The 21,546-nt window shown below is 46.0% G+C and overlaps 7 protein-coding genes across 7 annotated transcripts; 4 read left to right on the top strand and 3 right to left on the bottom strand.

The window, feature by feature from the left end:
• Positions 1 to 1,448: 1,448 nt before the first annotated feature.
• On the top strand, positions 1,449 to 4,091 carry LOC131892984 (zinc finger protein 333-like). Its single transcript, XM_059242868.1, has one exon. The coding sequence runs from the start codon at positions 1,885 to 1,887 to the stop codon at positions 3,016 to 3,018; it is 1,134 nt and encodes a 377-aa protein (XP_059098851.1). The 5' UTR covers positions 1,449 to 1,884; the 3' UTR covers positions 3,019 to 4,091.
• On the bottom strand, positions 3,235 to 6,279 carry LOC131892980 (eEF1A lysine and N-terminal methyltransferase-like). The gene is made up of 8 exons (XM_059242864.1): positions 5,757 to 6,279; positions 5,468 to 5,689; positions 5,124 to 5,395; positions 4,673 to 5,043; positions 4,414 to 4,592; positions 4,108 to 4,240; positions 3,642 to 3,776; positions 3,235 to 3,547 (listed from the first exon to the last, which is right to left on the bottom strand). The coding sequence occupies exons 1-8, from the start codon at positions 6,186 to 6,188 to the stop codon at positions 3,264 to 3,266; spliced, it is 2,028 nt and encodes a 675-aa protein (XP_059098847.1). The 5' UTR covers positions 6,189 to 6,279; the 3' UTR covers positions 3,235 to 3,263.
• LOC131892986 (methionine aminopeptidase 1D, mitochondrial-like) lies at positions 6,185 to 8,059 on the top strand. Its single transcript, XM_059242870.1, has one exon. The coding sequence runs from the start codon at positions 6,311 to 6,313 to the stop codon at positions 7,253 to 7,255; it is 945 nt and encodes a 314-aa protein (XP_059098853.1). The 5' UTR covers positions 6,185 to 6,310; the 3' UTR covers positions 7,256 to 8,059.
• On the bottom strand, positions 7,264 to 10,140 carry LOC131892979 (mutS protein homolog 5-like). The gene is made up of 4 exons (XM_059242862.1): positions 9,827 to 10,140; positions 9,568 to 9,757; positions 8,054 to 9,501; positions 7,264 to 7,983 (listed from the first exon to the last, which is right to left on the bottom strand). The coding sequence occupies exons 1-4, from the start codon at positions 10,097 to 10,099 to the stop codon at positions 7,264 to 7,266; spliced, it is 2,631 nt and encodes an 876-aa protein (XP_059098845.1). The 5' UTR covers positions 10,100 to 10,140.
• A 478-nt stretch (positions 10,141 to 10,618) lies between these two features.
• Positions 10,619 to 12,880, top strand: LOC131892981 (kelch-like protein diablo). The gene has a single exon (XM_059242865.1). The coding sequence runs from the start codon at positions 10,934 to 10,936 to the stop codon at positions 12,779 to 12,781; it is 1,848 nt and encodes a 615-aa protein (XP_059098848.1). The 5' UTR covers positions 10,619 to 10,933; the 3' UTR covers positions 12,782 to 12,880.
• Positions 12,794 to 16,488, bottom strand: LOC131892985 (twinfilin-1-like). The gene is made up of 5 exons (XM_059242869.1): positions 15,766 to 16,488; positions 15,507 to 15,669; positions 14,393 to 14,777; positions 14,204 to 14,322; positions 12,794 to 13,176 (listed from the first exon to the last, which is right to left on the bottom strand). Exons 1-5 carry the CDS (start codon positions 15,978 to 15,980, stop codon positions 13,033 to 13,035), a joined length of 1,026 nt encoding a protein of 341 aa, XP_059098852.1. The 5' UTR covers positions 15,981 to 16,488; the 3' UTR covers positions 12,794 to 13,032.
• A 2,126-nt stretch (positions 16,489 to 18,614) lies between these two features.
• On the top strand, positions 18,615 to 21,364 carry LOC131892982 (protein neuralized-like). Its single transcript, XM_059242866.1, has 2 exons — positions 18,615 to 19,065; positions 19,225 to 21,364. Exons 1-2 carry the CDS (start codon positions 19,023 to 19,025, stop codon positions 20,904 to 20,906), a joined length of 1,725 nt encoding a protein of 574 aa, XP_059098849.1. The 5' UTR covers positions 18,615 to 19,022; the 3' UTR covers positions 20,907 to 21,364.
• The last annotated feature ends 182 nt before the right edge of the window (positions 21,365 to 21,546 follow it).

Here is a 21,546-nt window from a genome sequence, read left to right as displayed (position 1 = left end):
TAAAAGTAAAATTGCAACAAAAGACTCAAGTCTTTTGTCGGACTCGGTGAGTCCAGCCAAAAGCAAAAAATTAAGAGCAGTCGCACGAGTCCGACTTTTGTCGGACACGCCCAAGCACTAGTTTATAGCCAATACAAATTTGTTTAGAATAGAGATCAATACTTGTCAATACTGTCATCGTTAACTTTAAGCAACAAGCTTCAATGTCCGTCAAGTTGTAGTGGCATCATTTAAGAAACAGTCGGAAACTTTTTCAAGCCAAAGAGCACATTTTCAAAACGATTTGAGAACTCTGCAACGATCCATCATCGATTTCATTTGATGCTTATTGGTCACCGGTGTCTTGATTTTTCTTGACACTCCAGAATTTACATCTCCGGAAAATTCATTGATTTGTTATTTTGAACAGACTAAAATACCTACTTTGCCTCATGCCACAATTGATTCACTTTTTTTGTTTGTGAAGTCGGGAAAATTCAACCGAATTTAGAACAAGATTAAGATGTATGAATATCAAACCTGATAATAAAAAAGGCAAAAAAACTTAGTTCGAGTGCCTTTTAGATTTTATCAACCAAAGAAAAATGTAATGTGATAACTTTCTAGTGGATCGTACTCTATGAAAGAATCCCCGCTCTCTCTTGCCCTCTTGCCCTGGCGAACGCTTTGCAACTGCTACTGAGATCTGGAAAGTCAGGGAGATTTTACATGATTCAGGTCAAACTCATACTCATGGAATTCCACACGAGCCTCTCAAATTAAATGAAATATTGCATAATATTACTGACTGAAATATTAAAGGGTCGTCAACTGCCAGATTGATGGAAAAATATGAGATGTTTGGAACGCAAGGATATCAAGTACAAAATGGTAAAGAACTGGATTTAGTCACAGTAAAAATACGTCAGATGCTGGCAATTCCCTGCCAAATCCGCTGGGCCGATTATATCCATCAGTGACGCCATGTAAAAGAGCTGTATGCCATTTTATATGTCTTTGTATTCGGGTAAAGCAAATTGTTTCGAGTTAACTCTAAGCAAATTCACTCACGATGGACTCATTTCAAGCCTCAATTGATGGAGAGGATTGTAATGAATGATGTTTGTCATGAAGGATGTTTGTCATGAAGGATGAATCACCCTACATAAATTATCCCAATAAATACCCAATTGACAGTTCTACCTATTTTCACAAGGGCGAGCCTGACTATCTGCTGCTTTTTGCGTTTGCTCAGAGCGTAGCTTCTCCGTTCATCAGCGTCTCTCTAGGCGATGCACTAGTGTCTCTAGCTCTTTATGCTGATTAAGTGAATTTACGCCGTTGTTGCAAAGTAACCAGCCCTTCATTGTCTTCCAAACCTAAACTACCGTTTCCCCAAGTATGAAACACAATGTGATCAACTATTATAAAATAGCACACACATCTAAACCTAGAATCATGCCGAGTCAATCGAATAGCTCTACCTTTGCGTTTTTCTCCAGTCCTGATTTTGTAGTGACACTGCTCTGCCCTTGGTAGATCATCAGAAGCTCTCTGAACTCACTCTGCTTTTGGTGTCTCTCCCGTTTTCACATTCAAATCCAGCTGTCGATTCAGCTGTCTGTTTACCCCCGTCAATTTCGAAGCGTTGAGCAAGCTGACCTCCCCCACCACCCCAACCCCATCGCCGACAACACGCCCCTCAACCAGGGCCCGGATTCACGCCCGCCCCAAACTCCCAGAGCAAGGGCTGCCTTGCTTCCCATCTGCCCTGGCCCGACTGCCAAGGGGCCGATCAGGCTGCCTGGGCTGACTGCCACGCTCGGGCTGAATCGGTGTTGACACGGAAAGAAGAAGAGAGGAAGAAAGAGTGGCCTCCAGGATTTGGGTGGGTTTGGACTGGCCATGAGTCAGAAGAAGATGACGGGCACGGACTCGCCACGGGTCCTGGTCCGATCCGGACCCAAGGGTGTGACCGTGGTCAAGATTGAGAATGGACACAATAACACTACGGCGGCCACGGTCTTGGAGGCCGTGAGTCGGGTGAGTGGCGTGACCAGTTCTCCCGTGATTACCACGGCCACCACGAGTGCCATGCGGTCCAAGGCAATGCCTTCGACCACGGTTATGGTGTCCACATCACCGGAACCGCCCTCGCCGGAGGCGGAGGAGTGCGTCACGTCCGTGATCGCCCTCGAAGACGAGTCGAATGAAGGCAGTGAGCGCGTTCTTGAGAGCGAGAGCCCGCAACCGCAGCAACAGATCTACATTATTCAAACCACGGACGGGAATGTGCCGTTGGACTCGGCGGAAGTGGTCGTGTCGGACGAAATGGCCGTGTACGAGACGGTGTCGGCCTTGGAGCAACTCTCCCGCGGTCAAGTCATCACCACCACCGAGAACGGCGAGGTGATCCAAGTGTACGAAGAGGTGGTGTTGCCGGATGGCGGCGAGAATAGCGTGGACCAGTTCGTGGATGTGGCCGAAGTCGAGGTAGGCGATGGCCGGTCCGCCTCGCCCATCACGATTGGCGAGACCATTTCTTTGTCGGCATCGGGCGTGGTGCGGCGACGAACCACGGCCGGTCCTAAGAGTCGAACGGGTGGCGGCGGCGCTTCCAACAGTTCCGATCGGGAGAACTCGCCGCAGAATGAGTTCCACATCTGTCGCTTGTGCAATCAGTTCATCCCTCTGTCGAACATTGCGGCGCACAACCTCGAGAATCACGGCACCATGAGCGACCTGACTTGCACGGACTGCGGCAAGATCTTCAAGAGTAAACGGAGTCTGTTCGGTCACAAGAAGGAAAAGCATTCCGGCGTGACGGAGATGCACGCCTGTCCCGAGTGCGGCAAGACGTTCGGCAGGAAATCCAACCTCAAGGCTCACCGCGAGTCGCTTCACTACGGCAAGAAGTTCCCGTGTCAATACTGTGAACGTGTGTTCACCAATCGGAGCTCCATGAACCAGCACGTGAAGAAGACCCATATTGCCGTGGCCTCGGTCACCATCGACGAGAAGGGCACCTTCCACATCTAATCTAAGGGTATATAATACTAGCATTGAAGAACAATTGAATACAGCCGCCACAAGAACGCCTCTACATTGCAACGCCCGCCCGCCCGCCCGCCGGCTTGCCTACAACCTATTCAAGAGTCAGCATCAACACAAACGTCGCCGTGCTCCCCCGCCCTTTCCCTCCCCCCCATTGTTGACTTTACAAAAAATGTGAATGAGAGTGAGCGAATTCCCGTGATCCCGTCGAAATAGACTCCCTGTATTTATCACACCACTTTCATGACTTTGAGGGATTGCGCTAGATCAAGAAAATCCTCATTGCGCAGAGTCTCGTTGACGCGTCTCATGGCCTTGATGGAGGCGTGGCTGGAGGTGATCGATGGGACCCCGACATTGCCCTCGCGCTGGGATGATGATGAACAGTACAAAATCTCGTTGACCTCCTCTGGTATTGGACAGGACACGACGTGCGTGAATTGTGACTTTAAGGTGGCAATCACTTCCTGCCGTAGACTCGGGTCCCGACAAACCAAATTCAAAACGAACACACCTGCAACACACGATAAATTTTACGAACCCGTCTCCTTAAACCCTCTTTAAAACATTGTACAACATTTGAGAAGGCTGGAAGTCAGCCCATCTACCTTGTTGATCTTTGGTCAAGCAATGATGTTGAATCTGACGGATGGTCTCGGCCTCCACAAAAGGCTTGGGTGGACAACTCATGCCGATGCTCGAGTCTTTGCTGTCCACGTCCAACATGATCACGTCATACGTTTCTGTAATCATAACCATTATTATTATTATTACTATTACAACAACACCTTCCTTCCTTTTTGTCGTTTGGTAGTATTTTGTGCATTCTCCCCGTGTCGATAATTTGAGAAAATAGGATCAGTTCCAGGCATCGCTTTGAAAGTTTGCTTGACCTTCTTCATTTTCGTGTCCCTCGAGGAAAGGGGAAAAGTCATATTTTTTGCTAGAAATATTCATCTCCCTCTGTTCTAAGAGACCCTGCCATGTTTGACAAAGCGTATATAATCATGGATTTGGTGAATGAGCGAAACGAATAAAGTGAGAGATTATGTAATCCATGCCGTGTTGTCGCACCTGTTTTGATGGTGTTAAGGAATTCAATCCCGTCCGCAATGATCACCTTGGTTCGTTCATCCTCCTTAAAATCAAACTGTTCAGACGCCACACGAGAAATTGCCGGATCAATCTCTACCACGTCCAATGTCACCTGGAATATAAGCATTCATTTTTTACCAACTTAAACTGCCACTTTTACACTAGGTTTCGTGATATTCATTGCCACTTAGGCAGCTATGTTGCGGAAAAGTTCCAAAATCACTCGCCCAACCCAACCAAGCTTTTGACTTTGTCGTATCGATAGGAGTTGCTGAAACAACCTACTTTGGGAAAATTGTTTTTTATGAATGTGGCCAAGGCTCCACCGCCAAGACCGACAAGGAGGACTTTGATTTCAGGTTGTGAGAAGTTGTACCCAAGGGCTCCCACCATATAAGAATGGTGAGCACAGGCAAGATACGAGTGATCCACTACTTTCTTCACTTTCTTGTTCTTTGATTTCACTGAAATAAAAAAAAATACACTCGCTTTTCTATAGAACACACATTAAACAAATGACACAAGGCAGTTCCGATTTTGTTACCTGAAACAATCTTTGCCTCAGATTGCGTAAGATTAGGATTGTTCATGAAAATGAGTCTCCTGAAGAGCTCACCGTTGACCTCGACGTCCTCAACCACAAACTCTCCTGAGAACTTACTTTTCCCTCGACATCTCTCACTTCTCGAACCCACGGCTCCATCTCCCCCCAATGAAAGAAAAGGTACTTGAGTGTTGTGTGGCAAATCCGGAGGCGCCAAATCCATAACGATGCCTGATAACTCTTCTTGAACAGCCTGCAAGTTGGTGAAGGTATGGGTTCGTTGAAGGTGAACCACAATCAGCTTAGCCACCCCAGCCGATTCGGCCAATTGAGAACGGCCTTTGGAAGTGCTGAACAACCATTCGGGCTCTCTAAAATGAAATGAGACGGATCAAGATATCATTATGGTAATGTGCAAATGATCATGCTTCAGGTCAAAGTTACGATTTACCTTCCCTGAGGTACGATGAAAACTGCGAATTTCAATGGACTGGCCTGATCCCGATCCACAATGAACAGCGAGTATTTGGGAACATCCGAATCTGGCGATTGTAAATCCAAAGAAACGTCCTCGTGTCGTGCGTCGCCTTGAAACAACCGCTTTTTGGCCGCACCTGCCCGCACCGCCGCAAATTGCTGCACTCCGCGGACAGATCGGATCAAATCTTGAACAGTTTTTAATCGCGTTGTCTGGCCCTCTGATGACAAGGCCATTTCTAATACCTAAGATCAATAATCTTCGTTCAATCAAGCCTACATTGCTGATTGAGAAGCAGATCAGATGCACTCTTTTACCTGTGGGATGTTGGGCATTTTGCGAAATTTGGTCGCAACAATCGCGAACACTGGGAACAATCGATCTTGTGGCGATTTATTGGCATCGGCCTCTTGACATCGCAGAATCCGCAAAGGCCATCCTCGTTGGCTGAACCATTGGGTTATAAAGTCCAAGATGTGGGGTTGGAGTAGAGATATGCAGATATATCGACCGCCTAATCGCAACACCCTCTCAATTTCCTATAATACCGATATTAATAACTGACATGAACCTTGGATCAATGCTCATTCATCAATGTTGCGTTACCGAAAACATCTTGTCAATGGTGGTTTGAACTTCGGCATCATTATTGGTCATCATGGCATCCAAGGTACCTTTATCCAAGACACAGCTGAAGCGATTTTCCTCAAAGGCCAAGTCGGTCACGTCCATTTTAACAAAGCTCAGTCCGGGTCGTTCCAGTCCATGAACTTGGTTCATTTGTCGAATGGCCACATCCGACAAGTCGATGCTCACCATAGATTGGTAGCCCACGTTGTACAGATCAGCACTCAGGGTCGAGTTTCCACAGCCCACCACCAAGATATCGTCCTTGAGCTTGATGTACTTGTGCAAGATCCCGCATAACTCGGTGTACTCTCCGTACCATTCAAAGGCACGCCCTCCCCGCTTCTGGAAGAAGCCATCCCAATAATCGCTCTGTCGAAACTGCTCATGATCTTTGGGCAAGAGATTCATTCTGCCAACCCACGTTGCTTTTAGAGTATGCAAACCTCTCCAGCTGATCTGGCCCAAGAGGTCGATCCAAACGGAGCTGTTGCATCGCTGTCCATCGCTCTCAAGGTGACTTGTCTTATCCAATGTACAAGTCGGGGATCCTCAGGGTCTTTGCCCGAGGATGGACTGGGTCTCGGGGCTTCTTTGGAGGTCAAGGGCCTTCGTCCAAGTCCTACGATGTGATCAAGCCGCAACAAGTGACCCCTCAAATCTCACCGGATACCTTTCCCAAAGATATTGTATGCCCTGCTTATGCTAGAACCGGAATTCCGGATCCGGCTCCTGCTCAGCCTGAAATTCATACTCAAGCGTCGATTCAAGGTATTCGAGCGGCGTGTCAGTTGGCTCGCCGAGTGTTGGATGAGGTGGGTTCCCGGGTTAAACCCGGTTTGACCACGGATGACTTGGATCAGATCGTACTCGAGCTGTGTATGACCCACCGGGCGTATCCGTCCCCTTTGAACTATAAGGGCTTCCCCAAATGTGTGTGCACAAGTGTGAACAATGTGACATGTCATGGCATCCCAGACAATCGGAGTTTAGTCCCAGGGGACGTGATTAACATCGATATCACCGTCTTTACCGGCGGCTTTCACGGCGATTGCTCCGAGACCTACACAGTAGGTAAGGTGGATGAACCGGCTCAAAAGTTGATTGAATCCACCCGTGGCGCTTTAATGGCTGCCATTGAGGGCGTCACACCCGGTCAACCTATTCATCGGATTGGGTCGGTTATTTCCGAGTTCGTGACGCACACGCCTTATACCGTGGTGCCGGCTTTTATCGGCCATGGAATTGGCAGCTACTTTCACGGACCACCCGATATCTATCATGTGCCCAATCGCTATCCCGGAGTCCTGACCCCGGGGATGATATTTACCATTGAACCCATTCTATCTGAAGGAACCCACGAATTGATCCTTTTAGAGGACGAGTGGACGGCTGTGAGTGCGGATGATTCCCGATCTGCCCAATTCGAACACACTGTACTAGTCGGGAAAGAGCGCCTTGAAATTTTGACAGAATAGAATATGTATTACCATAATTTATTGGATTGAAGGTCGTCGAAAAACGCTTCCACTGATGAGCGATCCTCCAAATCTAGATTGATAAAGTTTTCGGCCAGGCTTTCGCACAGCTGGAAATTGTAAATCAAGGGTGCAGCTTTGATGGGCGTGCCTTCGGCCACACAATTAGCGATCTCACGACTTCGCCGGACAATTCTCTCCTCAATACCGGCGTCTCTAGCCACGTAACAAGCCATGGATGAGGAACAAAGGCCGGGTTTAAGGCGGTATAAATACACCAATCGATCGTTTTCATCCATCTTGTGGTCAAAGGTGAAAAAGTGAAACTTCGACACGTCTTGAAGGCAGCTCTTGATGCTCTGGAAATGCGTCGTGACCAAAAGGAAAGGATTTTGGGTCGCGAGATGGTCTAAAGTGGCCGCCAAAAGCGCTAGTCCGTCAGTTTCCGAGGTCCCTTTGCCGAATTCATCCACCAAAATAAGAGAATTGGGTGTGGCGGACCTCAAGCAGAGTGACATTTGATTCACGTCCACCATGAAGGAAGACAATCCCAGGGAGATGGATTCGACTGTTTGAATGCGTGAGTAGATTCGGTCCATCAGAGGGATCACGGCTTGGTCCGCGGGTACATAGCTGCCCATATGAGCCAAGTAGACGATGAGTCCAATCTGCTTGAGATACACGCTCTTGCCGCAAGCGTTCGGTCCCGTGAGAATCATCGCCCTAACCTTTGACAAACAATGAGGAACTACCATTATTGTAAAAGTATTTATTGAATTTAATGATAAAGGTACTTACTTTAGAGTCCATGAAAACATGATTGGGGACGAAAGTCGAGGAGCAAATGTCTTGTAGGGGATGGCGACCGTTGGCTACTTTCAGATCTGATGTTCCTGGCGGCATTACTTGAGGACGTTTCCATCCCAGTTCCCCGGCCACGATAGCTAAGGACATGAGGCAATCCAGAACTGCTGCGTATCTGGTGATTGCCAGAACATCCTCGGTACGTTTCAAAATGAAATCGATCAATTGGACCATAATGGAGGTCTCCTTCTCGGAGATCTTGGTGGCTGTATCCCCAAAGTACTCGTCCAACTCAACACAACGACGAGATTTGTAGTGTGGCACCCCATTGGCCAAAAACATGAATTCCAGATCCTGAACCCAGAGGTCGTCTTCATCCAGATCGTCTTGCCATGGTTGAACTGCGAGCAGGTATCCGATTTGAGGAGCGTAGATCATTGTGCACTCTGTCATGAAGTCGGGTAGATCTATGATTTCTTTCTGGGCGATCTGCAAGAGTAAATCGGGAAGTCCATTGTGCAATCGCCTCATGTCGTCCAGATCCTCATCGATTCCGGAATTGACAGTGAATTTTTGTCTTTCCTCGGACATCTCCATGTCCAGGATGCGGTCAATGAAGCTAGCGATTTCATACAGGGCTTGCTTGGGAGTATCGCTGATCTTGCGAAAGATGTTGACTGGGTTGCGTACTTGACCGCAGACCTCGATCAACATTAAACCACCTTGCAGCGATTTCTTCAAACTTTTCCAAGTTTTCACGCTAGCTTGAGTGGACACTAAACCTTTGAGCAATTTGGGGACATTCTTCACCAAGGTGAGGCAACCTTGGAGAGCTTTGACCAGTTCCCCTTGACCGGGACTGGCCAAGAACGAGATCACTTCTTGTCGATTTTGAATCAAGTTCAGATTTCGGGTAGGACATCGGCACATGTGACGAAGGTATTTGCTGCCGAGAACAGATTTACAACGATTCAAAACGCTGAAGAGGCTCAGTCCTTCTCGCTTTTTATTCCAGCTCCCAGCTTTGCTTCCGGAAGCCCGTGAATCTGCATTGAAGATTTGCAAGGCAGTGAAAGTAGTTTCATCCAAAGACAAAATATTCTCAATTGTCAAAGGCCTGATGGAAAGAATGAATGTCGGGACGGGTTCCTCGATGTGCTTCTTGGCCCTCTTTTTGGGCACTTCAGGCCCCAGGTTCAAGTCTAAGTATTTGAGCAGGGCTCCAGCAGATCGAATCGCATTTTCACTTTTGAAATCAATGAGATTGTGCAGGTGCAGCATCCGATCTTGCTCTGCGGACTCATCTCGATTTGGTTGCATGAACTGATGGATTTCAATAGCCGAAACGCGCCGATGGCAAGATTCATAGTCAAAATCCTTGCTGTTCAGGTATATTAGCTCCACATTAGTCAACGCGGCATCTCTTGTAATAAGTGTGGACACTGGAAAAATTCATTCCTTTGCAATTGAACGAATACTTGCTTAAAATTCCAACCCTTTCAACTTACGACCCGCAGTGATAATAGAAGATGAGATATCACCTCCAGGAGTGGATAAAACATCTTCAACTGAATCGCCCCTCTCTCCTAGATTATATACATTAGACTGATGGTGAGCTTCCAAGCCGCAAATCTCCCGTACTCGGTCCAAAAACTCAGCGTTTTGTCGGGCACCCACCAAAACCTTAACAGGTCGCACCTGCAAACATAAAAGACCGCCCTGTGCATTCAACAATCATTCGAACAAGCCATTGAATATAGATCCCACTTGGGTCATCAAGGATTGGGTGAGTTGGAACTCGGGTCCCATCTCGGTCACATCGCTCAGAACGGAGAGAGAGGCTGAATCCGAAGAGTAAGAGGCTCCTCCTAAACGCCCTTGACCAAGGTGCAAGGCCACAATAAGTTGATCCTCATCCAAATCCTCATCTTCAAATTCCAGGTTATGAAGGGACGATCCCAAAGGTTGATTTGGTAAGAATGAGGGGGATACGTTGGGGGAAATACGATCTGGAATATTTGGAAATGGATTCGAGGTCATTTTAGCACGTCCGGAAACGGATTTGGGTTTGAAGTGATATCATATCAAGCGGTAACCATAGTGTGACTGAATACTGCTTTGGTTGTAAGGTCGAATATGAATAGTCGAAGTGAAAATATTAAACAGAGAGGGAAAATACTGCGACAAAATCGCTTCAGTTCTGTTAATACTATCTATCTCTGATTAATAGGGGGTATTGATTTACTCTTGAGGAAAATCTAGAATCTGTGCGTTCTATGGGAGATATTAGGAGGATATTTATTTTGTTAAAAGTATGGGGAGATGCTTCCCTAGATAATCAAAATGAATTTAAAATGCTAACATAAGGGAACCTAAATGTTACATCCAAACGAATCAGTCATTTTTAACAATGATGGTCTTGACAGTAGCTTGCTTTGGTACATTTGTATCTTATAAAATCACAAATGATCAAATTACACATATTATTGTCATCTAGCCTTTGTCAACTGATTCTTTGTTAAAAAGATCCCAAGTACAAACAATGGAGTCGAAGTTAATGCTTCTTATAAGACCATAATCACCTTACACACCCACCAAAACTCCGCTTTCTAATCCCCTATCTATCCTCACGTTGCATCCAAGATCTAGCCACAAAAAAAAGAATCGTGTTAAATATCATCGTCATTCCTCCACACATCTCTCCGTCACCCTTTGCTCGCGTTCACTGAAGTGTTCTGTGAAGTTTTTGCACCAGACAAAAATCTTCTGATTCCTGTCCTACAAATGGAACAAAATGAGAGCAAAGCCTATCCACTAGACAATATAAGTCTCTAAGTTCGTCCTCCTTGTGATCTCTACGCTGGTTTCCACATCATGTCGTCGACCTCTTCTAATGGCAGTGCTGGTAGTGGTAGTCTTCGTTCGGCAGGGTCCGCAGGTTCCACTACGGGCAAAATCCTGGTTCTCCATGCTCAGGAAGTGACGGCTGAGAATCATTTGACGGATGGAGTGTTCCGCGAGCTTCTCCGACAAATGCGGAATGCCCATGAAATGTGTGATGTAACGCTGGTAGTGGAAGGAGGGGAGATTGCTGCCCATAAGTTGGTATTGGCGAGTTGTTCCGGGTACTTTAGGGGCATGTTTAGAGCAGGTGGATTCGGGGAGAGTCAAAGCTCTCGGATTGCCATTGATCCCAAGGGAGATTTGGGCATCAAAGCCGAGGCAGTAGAGCAATTGATTCAGTATATCTATTCCGGACAAGTTCAAATCTCGCATTTGAACGTGATCGACTTGATCCGGGCGGCGGATTTGTTCGGCTTGTCCGCGGTCAAGAACCAGACCTTGAAGGTGATTGAAGAACACATCACGTTTGATACATATTTGGATATACGAGAAGTGGGGAGTGTATTCAATTGTCCGAGGTTGATCGAGGCGGTGGAGAAATTCATTCGATACCACTTTGCTCAATTTGTGGACACGCAAGCCTTTGTGGAACTCGAGAAAGAGGATCTAGTCAAATTTCTATCCCATGGGCGACTTCGCACAGTCACGGAAGAGATTGTGCTGGAAGCCATGTTGCGGTGGTGTCGACATAATGACCGACTGGGGTTGTTCCCGGAGTTGTCCCAACACATCCGCTTTGAACTCATCTCCACCAAATATCTTCTCCGAGTCCTCAAGGAAACCGAGGTGCCCGTAGTGAGTTCCACGCTACTGGACAAGATGCAGAATCTGAAAGAGCTATCCATGGCCTCTCGACCTCGATATTCGTCGGTGGTTCTCGTGGCCATGCCCTACCGAACCCGCTCGTTCTTTCTCATCAATTTCTACGGCGACCACATTGAGTTCACCGTTAAAGACTTCCCCTCGCTCATCCATGAGCATGTGGATGCCCTGATGCATTATTCAGTGAGTCCCGTGGGCAACACACATCTCTATTTCGCGGGGGGCTCCGGCTACACCCAACACAACGAACCTTTCCATTGCGAAAACGGCTTCCTTTACGATTTGGTGGAAGACACTTGGGAAGCTTCTAGTCCTCTGCCGGGTCTCTCATTTTCGTTCGGCATGGCTTCTCTGGGCCGACAAATCTACATCGTTGGAGGCGAGGGCCAACAAAATACTGCCGCCACGGACGAGATCTTCCGAATGGACTTTGACCTCCCGCCCTCGGATCGAGAATGGGTCCCTGTATCCAAGATGACCTACACGCGGTCATCCGTGGCACTAATCGCCCTTGAGAACAAGATCTATGCCCTCGGCGGGATGCTGGACGGAGGCTACACATCCACAGTGGAAATGTACGATCCGGAAGTGGATGCTTGGATCGAAGTCGATCCCATGACCCAAGCCCGTTGCAATCCTGGATATGCCGTGGCCAACGGCAAGCTGTACGTGGTGGGTGGATTGGGAGATAATCTCCTGGCTCCGCCTGGACCGGGTGCTCTCAAGACGGCCGAGGTTTACGATCCGGACTCGGATTCGTGGTCAACTTTGCCGGATATGTATTTTTCTCGCCATTCGCCGGCCGTGGCGTTCGTGAATAATAAATTGTTTGTGTTTGGAGGTGGATCTCCATCGCCACTATTACGCCCAGGTCCGGAAAGGACGATCGAGTGCTTCGATTTCGATCGCCATGAGTGGTTCGTGCTTCAAGCCAAGATTCCTGGACGATCCAATGCCATTTATGTGTCAGCATTCTTTAGTCAGATTTATAGCTAGGTGAGGAGAAGATTTCATACATATCTACGATTTATTATGACAAGAAACTACAATTCGTGTGCAATGGTCAATTCATACAAAAAATAACAGCGTCAATTATTTCGTTTTTTTTCTTCTTTCAACTTGAAACCGTGGAGCAAGAATCGAATTGCGAGAAATTGTTCATGCGTCCAGGCGCCAAATATCAATTTAAAAGATAAATATGGCTAGCAGTACAAAATTGGGTGTGCCTTTCCTTGGACAGTTAAGGCTTAAACGGGTTGCTTGGTGATTCGTCGATTGCCTCGATTGGGAGGAGTGGGTTTGGCGAATTTGGGTCGATTTAAATTTTTGATTGGGTGCAACTCTGCCTGCAGAAACTCTGGCGTGAGTTCGTCTCCAGAATCCACTTCGATCTAAAACAAGGAAAATACGGTATCAACAATGGTAAATCAACATTTCATTGGTGGAATTAAAGGAAGCCATCCAAAAAACCATGTTTCCCGTTTTAATATGAGCGCACAAAGATCCAACCACTCTTAAAGGGGACAAAGAGGCGAAGACGAAGATGATCATTTTTGCCTGAACAAGCGTACTGAGATTGATTGGTACATGTCAAACTGTTCAGTTGAACAACTAGACTAGATCAATAATTAGGAATGTAAAATAAGTGACTTGGTTGTGGTCAATTTTGACACGAGCCTCAGCGGCCACCTAAATTTTTCAAACCATTTAGGCTTGAAAATGTTTCATTAATGTGATCTGGAATTTGGGAATGGCCCATGAACTAGAAATCCGGGTAATTTGAAAGAGAGCAATGTTTTTCTTTGAATTTGACATAAATTTAATGTTTTTTTAATGCATGGTTTGCATATATGCTAAAGTGTCTTGAAGGTAGGACTGTAAGTAGAAAGTAGAACAAACGACAGAGGGTTTGGGAAGCTGTAATGGTTAGGAAAGTCCGCAAAAGTGAGGGGAAAAAGCCATGACAAAAAAGTAGATATTTTTTCATTGACCCAGTTTTGTTTTGAACAAGCTTACATTTGAATTTCTTATTCTGGGTGCCTTCAAACTCTTCCCATTTATGGGTTTTTAGTTCAGGTTTTCCAGCACTGAGATCAAATTTTGCCAATTTTGTTGATAATTCCAAAATTTAGACCCAGACTTGGACCCTCAACTGAAAATTGAGATTGGAGGGCAAAAAACTAGCCATACATTGTTATTGATATGAAAGTCATTTTAATACTTGATATTTTCTCTCAATTACTACCAATAACTGGTGTAATCAGATAACCATGTACAAAAAAGCTTGAGAGCAAGAAAATTCTTTTTTCAACCTGTCAGTCCACTCTTGAAGTGGACGTTGAGCGGACATAAATTAGGAAAAAAATGATTGTGCAAGGTTTCTTTCGAAACAATGGCTTCATCCATTGGCTTCCTTACCTTTTTCGAAATCTCGATGCCCAACTCCTCGATATTGGATACGACTCCATTCTTACAACTGGAATACAACATCCTCTCCTTGATTGAGCAATTATAACCGGGCATGGAATAGATGAACACTGAAACAATCGAATCAAATGTTAGCTCATCACCAAATAGAAAAGCAAAGTGCTACTCTTGGTTTCTTACCAACACTCGCCAACGAGTCGCCTTCATGCGTGTGTTTGAACAAGAACAGGTGATATCGGGGTGCGTTTTCAGGCACTTTCTTGGGTAGGCCCTCCACTGGACAAGATCCCTTCTCCTCGAGATTGATGATCTCCGCCTTCGTGTCCACACTCATTTGAATGTAGTCCAGTCGTCGGGATTTCAGTTCGCCCAAGGCTGACGTGACCGCACTGGTCATGGGGAAATGGATCCCACCTCCCATTGTGTTATGCTTCGTGTCCACACCCACGGCCACATCATTCTGGGCTTGCTTGACCTCCTCGCGCTCGATCTCTTCCCTTGACAAAGGACCTGGAGCGGCGGCCGAGATGAGATGCTTCCGGTAACCCTCAAGACTGACGTCCTCCTGAAGAGTAAAACCAAGGCCAAATTTAAGAGAAACAGTTCGAATGGAGCGATGAGAATATAATGTGGATATAAAGATCTGTGTCTCAGATGTAACGAATTGACACTTCAGCGTGTATTTTCTTTTATGTTTGCGAAATGAGAGAAAGTGAGAATCATACGATTCTTACTTTCCATTACGCCCAAAAATATCATTTTGAAATAATTTGAAATATGCCTGCAAGGTCGAAAACTCAGAATCATTTAAAAAAATGAAATGAAAAAACATAGGTTCACTTTAACATGCTATTGTTTCCTCCCTGAGATAATGACAGACTTTTTCCATTGTCTCTTGAGCAAATACGATCTTGTTTGCGGTCAGCCAATGGCCAAGAAGACAATTGTTTTGTACACTTTTGACAGGCTGGACAAAAAAAGGAGTACCTTCAAAATGTATCCAAATCGCTATTCTGCCAACAATATATGGCAGTGACAGCTTTTTTTGGGTCTGACCCAATTCCTTCTCGAAAACGAAGAGCTCAACGTGAAGCAAGGGTGTAAATGTCAATGATATATGGAGGACAGGGCGGCTCACCCATTCCCATTTCCGTTCCGTTTTTTTGCAATCCTAAATCTGCCATCTTTCTCTGACTCCACGCTATTAGTTTCTTTGAACTTGATTCAAATATCAGGTTGAGATTTCTTTCCTTCTATCTAGCTTTCTGGGTCAAGACGTAATTCAGTCGTTTACCCGAACATTGCCGTAGAGGTCATCCTTGATCTGGCCTCCGCCGAATTCCCGCTTCAGCGAGGCTTTGGTCGAGGCATAGAGCATTTTATTGCGAATACTGGAGGAATCCGGAGACCAACTAATCATGATCCACCGATAGGTCTCGCCTTCCTTCTCATCTAATCTGCAATGAAGATGAAAACTGTCCTGATTAGTTCCTGTCTTCAAGGGACAAAAGGCCGACCTGTTAACATTCCCACTAATGGCTAACCTCGTTTACCTGAATAGAATGAAACACGGCGAGCTGTCCTCCAGATTGGCCAGGATCATGGGGTCCCAATCCCTCTCCCAAGAGCCCTGGGCCTCGCTCGAGCTCTCCAGGACCAATTTCTCGGCCTTTATCACCACTTTTAACATGCGATACTGTCCAGTCCGACATTGGCCGAAGAATCCGGACAACTTATCGTCGGGTCGGATCCCGGTTTGTGTGGTCATTTTGTCGACACACGAATCAATCGGAGCACTTCACAAAGGGGGTCTCAAAACGAGGATTGTTGTACAATTTGCGGATTGCCAAGAAGGTCCGATGTCCTAAGTAGGCCAATGAGCAATGAACACTGAGGCCTAGGTACCGTTCGTTAGGCGAGGAAAGTAGTCGGAAAGTCGCGGTCTGTCTGGTCAATAGTTGATAGTTCGTTGTATCTTTTCCTGAGGCTGTGGCGGTTCTAAGGCTCAAGGAGTTCGCCTCATTTTCCGAGCCTCAAATCAACGGGGTCGTAACTGGCTCACAGTCTATGAAAGCACTCTGAACGGGATCACGGCCTGATGGAGGTAAGGTTGGCGTTCAGAAACACTGATAAGCGAACACGGACTTTCACGTACATGAACGACTCATCGCCGTTTTGTGTTCAAGCTGGGATCAGTGAGAAGAGATTGAGGAGGGAGTATCCGGCACTTCTGGTCATCAGGGGAGAGACCCGAGAGAGAAATGATTGAAGTCTGGCAGTCGGCGGCGATGCTGCACTTTCATAGAGATCACTAGATTGGTCATCTCGGTCTAGTTATCATGTGTTTGCAAGAAGGTGAAGTTAAAACGAAAAATTATATCTATTGAACTAAATATCTCCAATTGGAGAGTAAGGTAGATCCATTCCCTGGGGGAGCACTGGAAATGCCTTCCTTTTGGGGGGGTTGAGGGTAAATATGGTAAAATTTGATACAGCCTTCATGGTTAAATTTAAAAAAAAGAGAGGTAGAACATAATGTAGGCAGACAGGCCACGCAGTTTCACAGATATAATGTTCTTTTTTCACTTTTTTGGAGGCCAATTTCCCTTGTGGACTTCAATGTTCTTAAGCAATTCCACTGATTAATAAAGATTAATGCAGGTCCAATTCTAAAACAAGATGACACATTTGTTAGTTTAACCATCTCTTGACCGATTAAGATCAATATTAATCCAACCTGACATTGCGTCAAAATTGGCTTGGTTAACTCGCCATTTTTCAGGAAAACAGTTTTTTAAACAGTAGATGGCAATAGCTTTAAATATTGATGACCCTATTTAAAACCAATTATTCTTTTTTTTTAGCTTATAGCTTCAAAATGTTAGCATGACTTGCTAAAACAGTAATTATTCTTCTCAGTAGGTAGATAAGAATGAATATTTTGTTTCACGATGTAAAACTACGATTTTAGATTTTAATCCAAGGTTCAGGTACTCGCACGCCTACAGTTTCTAAGCATCTCTCTGAAAGGCTGATGGAACAAGTGGAAATCAGGGTGGGAGAATGACTCACCAAAAACCTCGAACTTTGTGGGGAAAATGTAAAATCAATGGCGCATCCATGGGGTAGCAATTGATGAAGAGTGAGAGATTCATTTGAATCATCCACCACGACTTGCCACAAGGGCTCATTTATTGCTCATTCTTTTATGAATTCTGAGTTACTTTTGTTCTCTTGGAAAGACGGTGGTCTGCGCTACTGGCTCTTTAATCAGCAAGGTGACGATATTTTGTTCGGTCGAATTGCATTCTGCCTTTGTCTCATGCAATCACTATTGGCAAAGAACAATTCAAAATTGGATCCATGCTTCTGATCAAGAACCCTACGTTCTGATTGACATTTCGCTAATCAAAATCTACGCGTCACCACTGTTTTAAAACCCAGATAAATAGAGACACTAAGAGCACATAAATATGTTGATATTTGTTTGTGTCATCGACTCAATATTCCCACTTTCCACATTGATTGTGTGACCCCTAACTTCACCCCAACCTCAATATTTTGATCATTGAACAAGCGTCTCAGAAAATCAAAGTAGTACTTTCTAGAAATATGTTTTTAAGACATCAAGATGCCAGCAAAGAGTTAGACATGCTACACAATCGGTCGACTCTTGATGATTGATTCAGATTCATGTATTATCTACCTGTCCAAAGAGATTCCTTCCTCTTTTCCTCTTGTTCCCTCCCAAAGAAAACGAGACGAAAGGAAAGGAATAGCCAGAGAGAGGCAATCGGCGGCTACCGAGTTTCCGCACTACCCACCACCCATACACTGATATGGAAAGAATCCACGCGTCTGACCCAAGAATGAAGGGGTCGGACGCCTCAAACATGACGAGCATCTGCTCCCCGGTCCCGTGGTCCAATTGTCGAGGGAAATATTTTGAGGGGGTTGTTATTCATCAGGAAAATAGCCAAGTACATTTTATCGATTTACTTGTGTAGAAAACTGTCTTTGAAGAAAAAGATTCTGTGAGAACTTTTGACCAAGGTCTAGGGATAATTACAGTTTCTTGAGTTGGAATAGCATGTAATTTTTTTTTATTAAGTCCTTCCTTTGTTACATTGTCTTAACTCATCTTCACGTACTCTCTTTTGCGAAATTACCAACTTAGTTACAAATCCATGTTTCATGGTCATCAAAATATTGGCATACTATTCTGGTAATTCCTCTGAAGTGGAAAAAGGAACTCGAAACTTCTCATCTGGAACGCTTACAGCTAGCTACGGTGAAAAAGCCAAGTTTCTTGTAGCGTCCGTGTGTTACAATTGTAATTCACGGCTGGATGGGAACAGAATGAGAACTCAGTGCTCGATCTTTGCCCAGGAGACATCTGCCTTATCGTTGGCCGGCAGCTGGCTTCTCTGTTGTATTCGGATCGAGGGCCACCTACCCCAGCACTTTGTGCCCCCAACCCTTCGGTAGGTACCAAAGCCGTAGGTTAAAGTGCGGAGGGCGCTCTCCAGCACTTCTGGCCAGTTGTCTACCGACCAGCACGATCTTCCTCCAATGCATCCAGGACGCCTCCTAAACGGGAAGCAAGAGCTTCTGCCAAAGCTAGATCTTCACCAGAGAGGAAGTTGTAGCAGCAGTCTTTGTAGCGTAGATTACAGACCGACTCAACTTGTTTAACTGAGGGCACAAGCCAAGCATATTTACTGAAGTCTTGGTTCATAGACCCCCGTGTGGCTTATGAACTCAGTTCATCAACTCCCAAATACGAAATATCACCAACTTAAGGAACACAATGGGCGAAAGACGGACCAAAAAACCTGGGAAATTGAAGAAAGGTAACACCAGTTTCTTAAAAAAGTTATTGCGCAAAGCGCTAGGTTATTCCCAAACCGGCTCGACTTTTCCACCTCCACCTTGAATATGCGCAGAGGTTCTATAACAGGAAAAACAATAATGCTTGTTTTGATAATACCGTGAACAAAACTCATTTTCAGTTTTACAAGGTGTAACCACCGCCGTCCGAATAACCATGGGGAACGCCCACTCCAAGCATTTGACGCAATCTTTGCCTCCCATCAATATGGATGCCCCACCTCTCAAGTTTCATCGGAAACGCGGGGATAACATCACATTAGAGGCTGGGGGCTATAAAGCTCGACGACGCGAGTCGTTTTGCAAAGGCATTGTATTCAGTGATCGCCCAGTGGCCTTAGGCGAATGGGTATGTCTCCGTTTGACAGATCTGAGTGACCGTTGGAACGGAGTGGTCAGAGTGGGTTTCACCAACCGCAATCCAGCTCTCCTGGGGGCCCTCCCCAAGTATGCTTGTCCAACCCTGACTAGTCAACCCGGATATTGGGCCAAGGCCTTATCTGAGCGTTACACCGATTCCGATTCTGTGATTCACTATTTCGTGGCGGGTAACGGGGATGTACATTTTGGAGCGGGTGGCATGAACCGCGGGGTATTCTTCAGTGGTGTGGACACCCGTCAACCTCTTTGGGCCATGATCGACTTGTATGGCAATTGCACTGGACTGGAACTGGTCGATCTGCGGTCCAATCTGAACAACTACGCGGGGATCTCACCCCAAAATACGAGCGACAGTCAGGCTTTTGCTCCGGTCAACCCATTACAGCAACGATTAGTGCCGCCTCCTGATAACCGGCCTTCACCTTTCAATCCAATACACCGCCCATTGGAGCAACCGAATCTGCCTCAATTTGAGCATCCACCCCCCTACCAATTTCCGCCTCAGCAACCCTCGCACCAACCATGGCAGCGGCCGCCACAACACCCAACAGAACCTGTTCAAGTGCTTTCCAATCATATGAACGACCTCTCTTTGCATCGACCCCCAACGTCTCATGCTCAGCCTTACAATCCCCCCAACTACAGGTCCTTAGTCTCTCATCGCGAGGTTAGTTTCCGTCCTCAGAGCTTCCACTTTTGTACCGGGAAGAACGCAATCTTGAATGAAAGCTCACAGGTGGCATCGAGAAATGATGACGAATTTGCCCAAGGGTATGTCTTCACGGGCGCCCCAATTCGTCCGGGTGAGCGGATCGTCCTGCAGGTACTGAAAACCGAAGACTCCTACATTGGTTCCCTGGCATTTGGTCTCACCAATTGTGATCCCAGCTCTATTGACACTCGAGAACTCCCAGAAGACTCGGATATGCTTCTAGACCGCCCTGAGTATTGGGTGGTCAGTAAGGACGTGGCCAATTCGCCGTCAGTCGGCGATGAGCTTTCCTTTGGTATCAATCCTGACGGCACGGTAGAGTTTTCTAAGAACGCGAGCCCATCTTCAGTATTCATGCACGTGGACACCTCATTGAGACTGTGGGCGTTTTGGGATATTTACGGCCATACGTCGAAGGTTCGAATCCTGGGTTCAACTTCTGAACCGGTATGTTCAACCGTTCAGCCCAATCTGCCCGGGGATGGGCTTACGAACAGGCCAGCCCAGAGAGAGTGCCCCAACGAGCCTCTCACGGAACCGTCAGAATGTACGATTTGCTTTGAACGAAGGGTAGATTGCGCGGTTTACAGGTGTGGACACATGTGTATGTGCTATGCCTGTGCCATAGTTCAATGGCAAGGTCCCAATGGGGGCTATTGTCCCCTGTGTCGGCAAGCTATACAAGATGTTATGAGAGTGTATCGTGCATGACGATAGACGTTGTGCGGCTGGGTCTTTTTTGCATCAAACTCGCCTGTGATCTATATGTTTTCATACCTTCTATACTTTCATGATATTTGAACTCGTGCATGAGAAAAACGTGCCTTGACCCATTTGCTATTATTGTTTTTTTTTGCATTAAAAAAGGTATAGAAATGAATGGCCTTCAATAATTGTTAATAGTTTTATTTTTCTCTGCCAAATCTGGGATGAAGTTTCCAAGGGTTGTTGTTGTCTAAAACATTGTCAAAGGGATCTGTGTGGTAAGAGGGTCGTGGGTGGGTGTAGAATTGGGTCGTGTGGTGATGGTAGAAGAAGACCTTTTTGTAATAATTAAGATAATATCGTATGTACCTAAAATGCATAGCAAAGGGTGACAAAACACGGACTGAATTAGAGTCAAGAGTTCCAAAAACCCTCTTGACAAGGTTAATCGTGGTGAGCGATAATTTTGCGATTTCCAGTTTCTTTTTCATCATTCACGCCACACCTCTACTGTTATCACATGAGAAAGCGGATGGCTCGCTGATTAAGTACAATTTCGACGACGTCCGTGTGCGTGTTGTTTTAAGGGCGTGTCCCTCTTGGGGCAGGGGAGGTTATGTCTTGAAAAATATGTCATGGAAAGCGT

The sequence above is a fragment of the Tigriopus californicus genome, chromosome 2, assembly GCF_007210705.1.
Source record: "Tigriopus californicus strain San Diego chromosome 2, Tcal_SD_v2.1, whole genome shotgun sequence".
Taxonomy (NCBI): domain Eukaryota; kingdom Metazoa; phylum Arthropoda; class Copepoda; order Harpacticoida; family Harpacticidae; genus Tigriopus; species Tigriopus californicus.
The sequence above is the reverse complement of the archived record's forward strand: the minus strand, read 5'-3'. Positions and strand labels throughout refer to the sequence as shown.

Coding starts and splice junctions, on each gene's coding strand:
- LOC131892984 (XM_059242868.1), top strand. CDS start 1,885: ATGAGTCAGAAGAAGATGACGGGCACGGACTCGCCACGGGTCCTGGTC.
- LOC131892980 (XM_059242864.1), bottom strand. CDS start 6,188: ATGAATCTCTTGCCCAAAGATCATGAGCAGTTTCGACAGAGCGATTAT. Junction 5,044..5,123: donor TTCATCGTACCTCAGGGAAG/GTAAATCGTAAC, acceptor ATTTCATTTTAG/AGAGCCCGAATGGTTGTTCA. Junction 3,548..3,641: donor CTTGACCAAAGATCAACAAG/GTAGATGGGCTG, acceptor CGTGTGTTGCAG/GTGTGTTCGTTTTGAATTTG.
- LOC131892986 (XM_059242870.1), top strand. CDS start 6,311: ATGTACAAGTCGGGGATCCTCAGGGTCTTTGCCCGAGGATGGACTGGG.
- LOC131892979 (XM_059242862.1), bottom strand. CDS start 10,099: ATGACCTCGAATCCATTTCCAAATATTCCAGATCGTATTTCCCCCAAC. Junction 9,758..9,826: donor CCCAATCCTTGATGACCCAA/GTGGGATCTATA, acceptor TTATGTTTGCAG/GTGCGACCTGTTAAGGTTTT. Junction 7,984..8,053: donor ATGTTTTCATGGACTCTAAA/GTAAGTACCTTT, acceptor TGTTTGTCAAAG/GTTAGGGCGATGATTCTCAC.
- LOC131892981 (XM_059242865.1), top strand. CDS start 10,934: ATGTCGTCGACCTCTTCTAATGGCAGTGCTGGTAGTGGTAGTCTTCGT.
- LOC131892985 (XM_059242869.1), bottom strand. CDS start 15,980: ATGACCACACAAACCGGGATCCGACCCGACGATAAGTTGTCCGGATTC. Junction 15,670..15,765: donor CCGTGTTTCATTCTATTCAG/GTAAACGAGGTT, acceptor TCTTCATTGCAG/ATTAGATGAGAAGGAAGGCG. Junction 14,323..14,392: donor CGACTCGTTGGCGAGTGTTG/GTAAGAAACCAA, acceptor CGATTGTTTCAG/TGTTCATCTATTCCATGCCC.
- LOC131892982 (XM_059242866.1), top strand. CDS start 19,023: ATGGGCGAAAGACGGACCAAAAAACCTGGGAAATTGAAGAAAG. Junction 19,066..19,224: donor ACCTGGGAAATTGAAGAAAG/GTAACACCAGTT, acceptor ACTCATTTTCAG/TTTTACAAGGTGTAACCACC.